At 39.8% G+C, this 10,377-nt stretch overlaps 1 protein-coding gene across 1 annotated transcript; it reads right to left on the bottom strand.

Moving 5' to 3' along the window:
* Positions 1–862: 862 nt before the first annotated feature.
* Positions 863–4,763, bottom strand: LOC138617212 (glutamine synthetase). Its single transcript, XM_069691977.1, has 7 exons — positions 4,655–4,763; positions 3,766–3,953; positions 3,517–3,678; positions 2,568–2,714; positions 2,351–2,478; positions 2,017–2,216; positions 863–1,910 (listed from the first exon to the last, which is right to left on the bottom strand). Exons 2-7 carry the CDS (start codon positions 3,929–3,931, stop codon positions 1,598–1,600), a joined length of 1,116 nt encoding a protein of 371 aa, XP_069548078.1. The 5' UTR covers positions 3,932–3,953; positions 4,655–4,763; the 3' UTR covers positions 863–1,597.
* Between the last annotated feature and the right edge of the window lie 5,614 nt (positions 4,764–10,377).

A 10,377-nucleotide genomic window follows, 5' to 3' on the forward strand; every position in this document is an offset into this window, starting at 1 on the left:
ACCGTCTCGTGAGAACAGCCGTCTCCAGTTACAAACCACAGGATCCCGAAAGAACAGCCAGAACAAAGGTGCTGCAGAGCTCCTGCCAAGATATCAGTCAGACTGAAACATCAGAGCATTTGGCAAAAGAAAGCAGAGCCGTGGAGACTTTACTAGTTACCTTTAGGTGTATTTCACTTTACTGTCATGTTTACTGCTTACAGTAAAATGCTGCTGCAAGCTCCAGCTGTTCAAACAGCTTTTATACTTAAGTCAGGAAACTGAGCCTAACCTCTTCCTCGAGCCAACTAGAAACTGAAATGTTAATTTTCACAAAATAATCTACTCGTGTGTCCAGACTCTTGGGTCAAGTTCTATAAATAAACCAGTCTATCCCAAGTCAACAGACAAGTTGATACCGTCATTTGGCAGCTGCAGTTCAGTTTCACCTTTCTTCTTTTTTTTTTAAACCATTGTTTTGCATTTTTTTAGACATGCATTCAGTTGCTTTCTTGCCAAGTTAGAGGAGATTGAAACGATCCTGATGTCTGCAGAGCAAATTCGAGGATGCACCTGCAGCTGTTAAATAACTTGGCATAAAGCCCGAAAAAGGGTGAACTGTTTGCGTCATTCATTCTGAGAATAAAAGCATTAGACCACCAACATGTTTACGAGTAAACTTGAGAAGCCTTCGGCAATCAAGACCCTCCGTTGGCACCCTGCTTCTAGCCTTTCTGCTGAGCTGCAATAACTGGCCTCACATTTTAATCATACATGCAGGTAGTTGATTCTTTCCTCTAGCTCTCTGTGAGGAAGCAAAGACGCACATTCCCCAGTAAACTATTACTTTCCAAGTCTCAAAGTCAAGAGTCATACAGCCATGTTGTGATAAAAATAAAAGTTTTAAATGTATCAATAAAAAACACCAGCTTCAGTAAACTTGATGTTTTACCAAAATCAGGTGCATTACAATATCGCAGTTAACAAAAGGATAAAACTCCTTGAGGAAATCTACAAATGGCATTATGGACAGATCCACGACATTTGAACAACTTACATCTGGGTACAGACATCTACAAAGTGTACCATACAAGTTGACCCAGTGTGTCAAAATCTGAAGACATCAAAACGAAGCCATTTAAAAATAGACACTTCTTAAAGAATTAGTAACATTGAAGACTGGATAGTTGAAAAGGCAGGTCAACATATATTAACAGTACATGAACTAGGTAAATGTATTAAGTTACACATGCTGTCCAGCCTTAGCAGCTCTACTCTGCAGTGTTCATGTGCTTTAGTTCATTTTAGTCACCGACAGACAAAAAGGGAATGATATGACATGGGCTAAAAAAAAAAAAAAAAAAAAAAAGTGTTACAAAAGCCGATCCCTTCTAAAGACGAGGGGAAAGACATACCCTGCCATCGCCAGCTCATAACTACCAAGGACAGCATTACTTTTTCATGTTTTTAAGTTGACCAGCCAACTTTTAGCCATTAAATTTGCAAGTTAAAATCATCTCAGTGGGAGGGTGAAAGTGAGAAAAAAAAAAATACAGTACTAGCTTAATGAAAAGATAAAGTCAGGTGGACAGTGGGAGTCAGTCCAGGAGTTGTGGATTTAGTAATCCGCAGGTTCATCTCCCTCCTCGCTCAGCAAACAGGTGCGGATCAGGGCCTCGGTCACGCCGTACGGGTCACAGTTGGCGGATGGGCGGCGGTCTTCAAAGTAGCCTTTCTTCTCCTGGCCGACATTACGAGGGATGCGGATGCTGGCACCACGGTTGGCCACGCCAGCGGAGAACTCGTTGATGTTTGAAGTTTCGTGGTGGCCGGTGAGACGGCGGGCGTTGTCGAGCCCCCCTTTGGGGTCGTAGGCACGAATGTGATAGCTGTGCCTCTTTCCAAGCTTCTCAATGGAGTCTTCAATGGCCCTGGAGGTAGAAATGACAAGAGTCACATCAGAAATGTAATTTTTTTTTTTTTAAAAAAAAAAAAACATTAAAAATGGCAGAACAGTCAAGGCAACTCGCTACTCACTTCAATCCACCATCTTCCCTCATCTCTTTTGTGCTGAAGTTTGTATGGCAGCCGGCACCATTCCAGTTACCGGGGATCGGCTTGGGATCAAATGAGGCAACAACGCCAAAATCTTCACAGACACGGTGCAGGATGAAGCGAGCTGCCCACAGATGATCACCCATGTTGATCCCTTCACATGGGCCAACCTGGAACTCCCACTGAACACAGAAAAACAAAACAAAAAAACAGTCCATTATTAAAATTGCATTCTTTTTTTTTTTTTTTAAACTGACAGCTAAAAAGCACAAAAACATGTTTAAAATCTGAACACGTGTTGGGCCTTTATAATTACCTGAGCAGGCATCACTTCTGCATTTGTGCCACAGATCTGGACTCCAGCATACAGACAAGCTCTGTAATGGGCCTCGACTATGTCTCTGCCATAAGCTTTGTCAGCTCCCACACCACAGTAGTATGGACCTGTAACAAATGAGAGTTGTTAGACCACCCTGACGTTGATCCACGTCACCATGCATTGACACATTTATACAAAAACATTAGCTATTAACCTTGTGGTCCAGGGAATCCGTTGGATGGCCAGCCAAAGGGGTGTCCGTCTGTTCCCAGGATGGTGTACTCCTGCTCCATGCCAAACCAGGGATGTTGGTCCTCCACCATCTCCATTATCTTCTTGCATGCGATCCTCAGGTTGGTTTCTGCAGAGAGGAACATTGAGATTAGGAGGGCCAACACCAGTGCATTCAAGTTTAAATACCCAGGCAAGCTATAATTGAGTAAGTACTTTTGGTTTCCATTATGGAAGTTTTGCAACAATTAAAGAATCGCTTCCAGGTCCCCCCCCTCCCTCCCTCAAAACACACACAAACAAAAGATTTACAGTTTCACGTAAAATGGACCATTGAAACTGTGAACTATAACTTCAGTTTTCAGTCTCACTTTTTGCCATAATCTATGATAATTTAGTTAATTTAACTTCATGTACACCTTTTACATAAGCTTCCATGCTTATGAGAATGATTGGGTGCATGCATGTGCCACAGTTCTTTGATGACTGTATATATTATTAAATCTGTCTTTTGATTATCTTATAAATCATAAATTCAGAGGGTGGCCAATCTCAGGTTAGAATGTGCTTATTTTAATGAAAATTTAAGAAATGTCCAGCAGCTACAAATAGTTGAAATCTACAGTTTTTTTTTTTTTTACATCTAGATCAAAGTGTTTTTCTGCTCTTTGCCATTTCCCCTTTAAAAGTGATGCCGCACCCACCTTGGCACCCTCACACCAATGAGTCACTGCTTCACGTTAAGTAGCATCAACTGCTGCTCGATTTACAGGAAACTTAAAAAAATAAATTGTCCATTTTGCTGACAGGTTTTCATAATTTAACAGCGAACAACCCTTTAAAGTTGCTGCCATTCACGCTACAGTAGGCTGCTGCAGCTTATTCTATTCATTAAAATATAAACTTCAGAGGAGCCGAGCTGCTTTATTTACCCGCAGGTTTATGGTTGTACTTCATGACTTCACACAGGACCAGCTTGTTGGGGTCTTTGCGGAACGGATCGCGGAACATGGCTGCAGGGATCAGGTACATGTCGCTGTTGGAGCCCTCAGACTGGTAGGTACTGGAGCCGTCGAAGTTCCACTCAGGGAGATCTACAGGAGGAGGAGAGCAGCTTTACTACCCCGCAGCACTTTTAGTGTCATCTGTCCGAGGAGTATTCAGGAGGATGGCTGCCTTACCTTCGATGCTTTTGGGCTCAAAATCAAGGGTCCTGGTTTTGCATCGGAGCCCCTCTCCGGTTCCGTCAATCCAAATATACATGGCCTGGACTTTGTCCCCCTGAGGGAGCTCCATATACTGCTGCTTCACAGCTTTACTCAAGGTGGCGCTGGCGGACGTGGCCATGTTATTTGCTGCTATAACACACCTGAAGAGGAGAGAGGAGGAGCGCAGGTATGAGACGGCGGTGCGCTCTGGATCACATGTTGCATAAGCGGGTTCGGGGGCGCAAAAAAAAACAAAAAACCACAAAGACACCACCAGTTTTTTTTTCCCCTCATTTTTTTTTAGAATGGGGGAAGGGATAACAACACGTTGAGAATGCAAAAGAAAGGCACATTATCTCCAGTATTGACTCCTTTCTCCGCATTGGAAACAAAAGAAAAGGCGACTTTTCACAATTTATGCTGATTAAATCTAACAGCGCAGACTGGCACACAAAGATCGTCTCGTTGAAACCCCGATTACAAAGAAAACGAACACAGCGAGACAAAAGATTAAGTTAACCGCATTTCTTCATCCTGTTGTAATCGTGGTTACTATTTGGCTGCTTGAGTCTAAGTAATGACATCATTTGCTTCCTCGTTGAGATCCATCTACCTATTACAATTAAAAGCCCCATTTAAACACGACATAACACAATCAACGATTTAAACAGACTAAATCAGAAAGTACAATTACTGAAATTAGATAAAAGTCCATGTTAAGAACACGTTCTTACGTCTGTAACAATGAAAAGTCTGGTACAAAGAGTACCAGACTTATCTCAAGCTGTACTCCTATCCTACAAGTTCAACACAGAACCAAAACAGAGGAGGGTAAAGAAAAAAAAAAAAGAGACAAAATTACCTGGAGGAACAAGAAAATCGAAATAAAAACTAAAGGACAGACAGGTCCAATGTCTTGCTGTGTGATGTCTCGCTAGTGTCTCGCTCATTCTCCGGTACCGAGACTCCGGATCTAGGCGACTTTATAAGAGCAGGAACTGGGACGGCGCGCTTTTGATTGGTTGGAGAAGGCTGTAGTGCGTTTCCTCCGAGCTGGTTGAAGGAACATGCAGGCACCTCATTGGACGGACCAGAAGCGGAGCTTCCACAACGCTCTCTAGCAGGAGCAGAGCCGCGTGTTACTATGCGTGACCTCGTGCGTATGCGTGCGTGCGTGCGTGTGTGTGTGCGCGCGCGCGCGCATCGTTGTTACCACTTAAAGACTTAATCTGAAGCGTTACTGCTGAAATGAGACCAAAACAAAGAAAAGGAAAAGCAGTCCAGCGTGGAGGACGCTCTCTTTTTTGTGGGGGAAAAAAACAACAACAACAACAACAACAAAAAACGCCTTTTGGAGTTTTGGAGAAGGACTCAACCGTGGAGGATAAAATGTACATCACAAACTCAACCCGTCCACGGACCACCGGACGCCATCGTGTGGTTAAAAAAAAAAAAAAAAAAAAAACAGTCCCTGAAAGAAACTGGTTTTAACTGGAGCTTACGCAAGATATCCAACATGTTGGTGCAGTCAGGTTTTTAAACAGCGTGAGCAAAAGTATGCGTAAAAGTCCTCCCGACAGATAAAAGATGTTTCGGGTTGATGTAACGCGTTCACCACCAAATGGACTCGCTACAAACCGGTTCGCCAACAAAGATCGATTGTAATTTTCAAACCCTTTTAAACCCGATTATTGAACACTTTGAAGACAAACAAAACACGCCTTGTACCAAAAACTTTGAGATGGATGACGTCATACGTGCTGCCATCTGTTAAACGAGCTGCCCCGTACCTTGCCTTAAAAGTTGTAGCTACTGGCTCGAGTCTACAGGGAAACTATTTTTTTTTTATTGCAGTAATTGTAGATTAAATCAAATCGTTTTTCAGTCACTGGAAATAAGCAGGAAGAAAGGAAAACGTAGCTTCGGGCAAAGCTAGTTGTAGCTAACTAGCCGGCTGGCTTATTATTAGCAGTATCTTGTTTGTAGGTCGACAGATCCTCACGTTACATTTGGTCATTAATTGGGCATGGTAGTATTATATATGGTAGAGTCAGGGTCTGGTCTTCAATAACGCTTTATTTAATAGAACACATTTTTGGTACTTTTTTTTTTTTTTTTTGGCAGAGTAGACGGTGACATGTTGAAGTAAAAAAAAAAAAATAATAATAATCCTACATAACCCTACAGGGTTAAAACGTGCTCCTTGAAACAAGTTTCACTTAAGCCGATGAACTCCGTTTTCCTTAAAAGAATTTCCCCTCATTTGATGTGAGGCAGAAATGTGTCCTTTGGGGGCTGTGATAGCCACCATATAATTCAGTGACCCGGTTGGCCTGTGGATGTGGACATTGCCATCCTGGAAGAGGTCACATCTGTCAGCATAGACAAAGACAAATACAGATACTGGTTTTCCATGAGTTTCGTGAAATCATCTACAGGGCTGGAACTAACAATTACTTTCATCAACAATTAAGCTATGAAACTTTGTTTTTCTATGAAAAACTATAATAATAATAATAATAATAGCAGTCAGAGATAAATCTCATGTCTTCATGTCTTTGGCTATGTTGTTTGACCAGAAGTCCCAAAACCCTAAAATATTCAGTTGACAGTGATATAAAGCAGAGGAAATCCTCAAAGTTGAGAAGTTACAACCAAATTATTGATTAACTAACTTATAATTCTAATTTTGATTGGATGTTAGTGTGAATTATGTAAATGAGATCCAAACCTTTGTGGAGACGCCAGTCCTCTCAGATACTCTTCTGCTACCTCCCTGCTGAAGAGCATGAAGGTGTCACCTCAGGCCTAATTTCTTGAGAGACCTGCTCACCATGCGGCATTAAGCTTTCCTGGAATTTTAGCAAAGGTGGTGCTGCTGGGAGGCATGAATGAACAGGCCTGTTGTTGTGATTACTGTGTACAAGGATATGGAGGCAGCGTACATACAAAGTGCACACTAGGAACAGATTGGTAGTGGAAACCACAAACATTTGCCACTTCAGAGTATCAGACAAATTAAACAATGAGGACAAAAATGATGCCAACATGTCCAGACAGTGTTTTGTCATATTGTCCATTAGTGCCAATCCTGTCTTCCTTTCTACCTCGTCCAGACTTTGTCCTGGTAGAAGATGAGAGTCCGTATGAGATGTCACTGAAAACACCTCGCTGCACCAGCTGGGATTGTGTTGCCATTAGAGGCAGAAATGCACCACAAACATGCCTCCTCTCTGGATTCAAAGCGGTGAATTTACCATATTAACTCGTGTTAATCCATGTATAAATGTTGACATGAAAGTAAAATTCCCCTCCTTTGGCATCCACACATCCTTTCTAATGCCCTTAAAAGTTTAGCTCGTTGTTTAAACATAATTTAACCCGCGGCAGTGATTTATCAAAATCATGTATGGCATCATAAAATGATCCTCATAAAACCTCTGTTGTGTTTTTCTCCTCAGGTTTGGAGTTAAGCGGGTGCCGAGCACCACCTGGTGGATGAACAGCTCCGGAGGAATGATGAAGATGAGGACGGAGAATCTGTTGAAGGCTCACTGAGGCTACAGTAACTCTGACTGAAGATCTTGATTGTCCTACTGATGAAGGACCTGAGAAGAGAAAAATCCCTCTTCCTCTGTGCTAGAGAAACACAAGTAAGTCAAAAAGTATAGTTGGCAGGTTCCCTTTAGAGTCATACATTTAAAAACAACAACAACAAAAAAACCACACACACAGGGAGACCCTTTAAGTCAAGATTATTTGATCAAAATTAAAATAATATTAAATAACTGAGACTTTTCACCAGACAAAACTCTTCAGTGAAAACCTATATGACTCGCTCAGTACGTTTTTAATCTGAAGAATTATTTGGACAATTGATTACCATAAACAGTAACATTATATTTCTGAAATTCTGAATTCTGAATATAGTGAGATCTTCATTTAGAGACAAGTACAGCCATCGCTGCTGTGAATCTCACAGCCCATGGTGAGTGAATCTCTGCTCTCAGACAGACAGAACATGTTGAGTTTTCACAGATTACTCATTGTCACTTTTTGTCTGGATGCCCCAATGGAAGCTGCTGCACCGGTCTGGCGTGAGTTTTCTATGAACTAAGGCCTCATACTCAGAGACGACCTCTTCGATTAGCCAAAGAAACATTACTCTTCATGTTAGAGTATGTTTTCCTCACCGGTTTCACTCGAAGCGTAAGAGTACATGTGACAGGGTTTGTGACAACAAAGTAACGTCAGTTGACAGACAGAGTATAATTTTTTATAATTAGTTGTTATTCTCTGTTTTTGTTTATTTGACATGAATTGTATTTTTTTTTAACATATCTATAAAATACAAGATGTATGACAAGATTGTTGTCTGGTATTGTCACAGCTCATCAAATTTATCAAACAATCTATTTCATATCTTAAGAAGTTAAGAAGAAATATAAGTGACTGTAGAAAGATGATCAGGGAGTGACGGAGTGCAGAACAACAGAGAAGAGAGCGTTGTCGGAAATTTTTGGGAGAGTAGGAGAGGGTCTTTTAATTTTGTCTCGTCTTTGATGTTTATTTTATTTCAGCATATATTCAGCAAAAAAAGATTGAACAGTTGAACTTTCATGTAAAAACGATGGCTAAGTGTTTACCTGCAGGTCCAAACTGAGCCCTCGTCCTGATAGTGCGAGGAGGACAACAGTCTTGTTTTTGTCAGCGGTGAAGCTGTGTCAGCGACTAACATATCTTTGTAGTTGTATTATTAGTGATTGAGGTTTTGCTTATTAGGCTGAAAGCTTCTTTGCATCACCTGATCGTGATTATTTGAGCTGGCTGGATTCATTGTGCATAAATGACAGAACTGTTTCCATTTACGTGTCTAAAATCAACTGGATGAAACGAACAGAAATGTCATATTTCCAGTACTATTCCACGGTCTGAGGTTTGACTGGCACTCCTTTAGCGATGCCATCTCATTGCAATTCATTCATCTGTTGTGGTTTTAAAGGCACGATTAGAGAATTAGCGCCACTATTTTACAATGTTTATTTTGGTTATTGTCTGTAATTTCTTTCTACATTTAAGGAACAATTTTTAATTGATTAATCCAATGATCAATGCCAATGAATTGGTTTTCTTCTTCAAAATATATATGTGAATTACTCAGCTATGTTTAGGCAAATAATATTAGTGACACAAAATGAACAGAAACAGACAATTCAATCAATAATTGCAATTATTTGAAAGACAATTAATCGTCAACTAAAATGTCATGATTGTAACAGCCCTACCTGCAGTAAAATAAAACACGGCATCTGAAGTTATCTAAGAACAAAAATATAATAAATAGAATCATGAAATTAGACAGATAATACAATTTATCAGCAAGCCAGTTCTAATACAATATACTGTATGAGTGTATATATAAGTGCAATTCTCAGTCTGATTATTGCTTGTGTCTAATTTAAGTTTAATCGTAACATCATTTTTTTTTTTTTTTAAATAATATTGCTTATTATCACAACATTTTAAAATACTGAAACACGTCCCAGACTCACGCAGATGTTGTATATCTCACTGCAGACGTCTGAAACTTGTTGGCACTGTAGGAGTCTTATCACTCACTTTGATATGATGACACTTATTGGATTATAGAAGTGAAGGAGTTTTTCTGTGTTTACACTTATGAATTTGTTCCCATCTTGTTCTATCACACCGATTTCTGTCATACAGTCTATAATTGTCCTGATGTAGATTAACATATCAAAGCACGTCGATCATAGAGGCTTCCTTCAAAGGCAAAGAGCCCAGAGGTCTCCTTTTTAATGCCAAGATTGATCCAGTATTTCCCAGTTTCATCAACACTGAAAAGGTTTACCTGTTGTTTCTCTGTATGTGGGAGCTTGTGTAATTTTTAGAAAGGCATTAATTTTTAGAGCCAGGCTTACAACAAAGACTGTCATTTTTTGGGAGGGAAACTAGTCATGAGATTGAAATGTTTAACTTATTTTCCAATAAAAAGAAAGTTCTTTATCCACTTAAATGAACGAATTGACTGAATTTAAGATCATTAAACACTTATTGTAGTTAGAATATTTATTTTATTTCAATTTTACTTGCTTTACTTTTAGTTCCAGATTGCATCATGATTGCAGGTTTAACAAATTTCTTTACAGATAGTTTTTAAAACATAATAATGATATTAATGATATTGTTGGTACACTGAGTCAATTTGATATAATAATTAGTCCGGTAGCAAATTTTAGCCCTCAACCATGGTAGTTATTTATCTTCATTTATGTAATTTCCCCAAAATTTAGATGAACTAAAATGTAAAAATTATTACAATCACAATCACAGCAAACAATCACTCTGCCTTATTTTGTCAAGGTTAAATTATAAGGAACAGTTTTGAAGCCTTTTTATTGTCGATTTGTTCAAGAGCTTGATGGACAGTCAGGCCTGCGAGAGAAGCAGCGCCTACTGATTTCCCAGTAACACTGAAATCAAAGATTTTAAACAGTAAGGCAAACAAAGTCTTTAGTTCATTGGCGAAAAGAAAAAAACAACCAGTATTATTTCTCGGTTAGT

Source organism: Brachyistius frenatus, unplaced genomic scaffold, assembly GCF_029030835.1.
Source record: "Brachyistius frenatus isolate BFR_SWC_R1_liver_20210118 unplaced genomic scaffold, ASM2903083v1 Contig_12, whole genome shotgun sequence".
NCBI lineage: Eukaryota > Metazoa > Chordata > Actinopteri > Embiotocidae > Brachyistius > Brachyistius frenatus.

Excerpts from the sequence above, each read along its gene's own strand:
- LOC138617212 (XM_069691977.1), bottom strand. The coding sequence starts at position 3,931 with ATGGCCACGTCCGCCAGCGCCACCTTGAGTAAAGCTGTGAAGCAGCAG. Across the intron at positions 2,715-3,516 it reads GTACAACCATAAACCTGCGG|AAACCAACCTGAGGATCGCA; the intron begins GTAAATAAAGCA and ends TCCTCTCTGCAG. Across the intron at positions 1,911-2,016 it reads AGGGAAGATGGTGGATTGAA|GGCCATTGAAGACTCCATTG; the intron begins GTGAGTAGCGAG and ends TTCTACCTCCAG.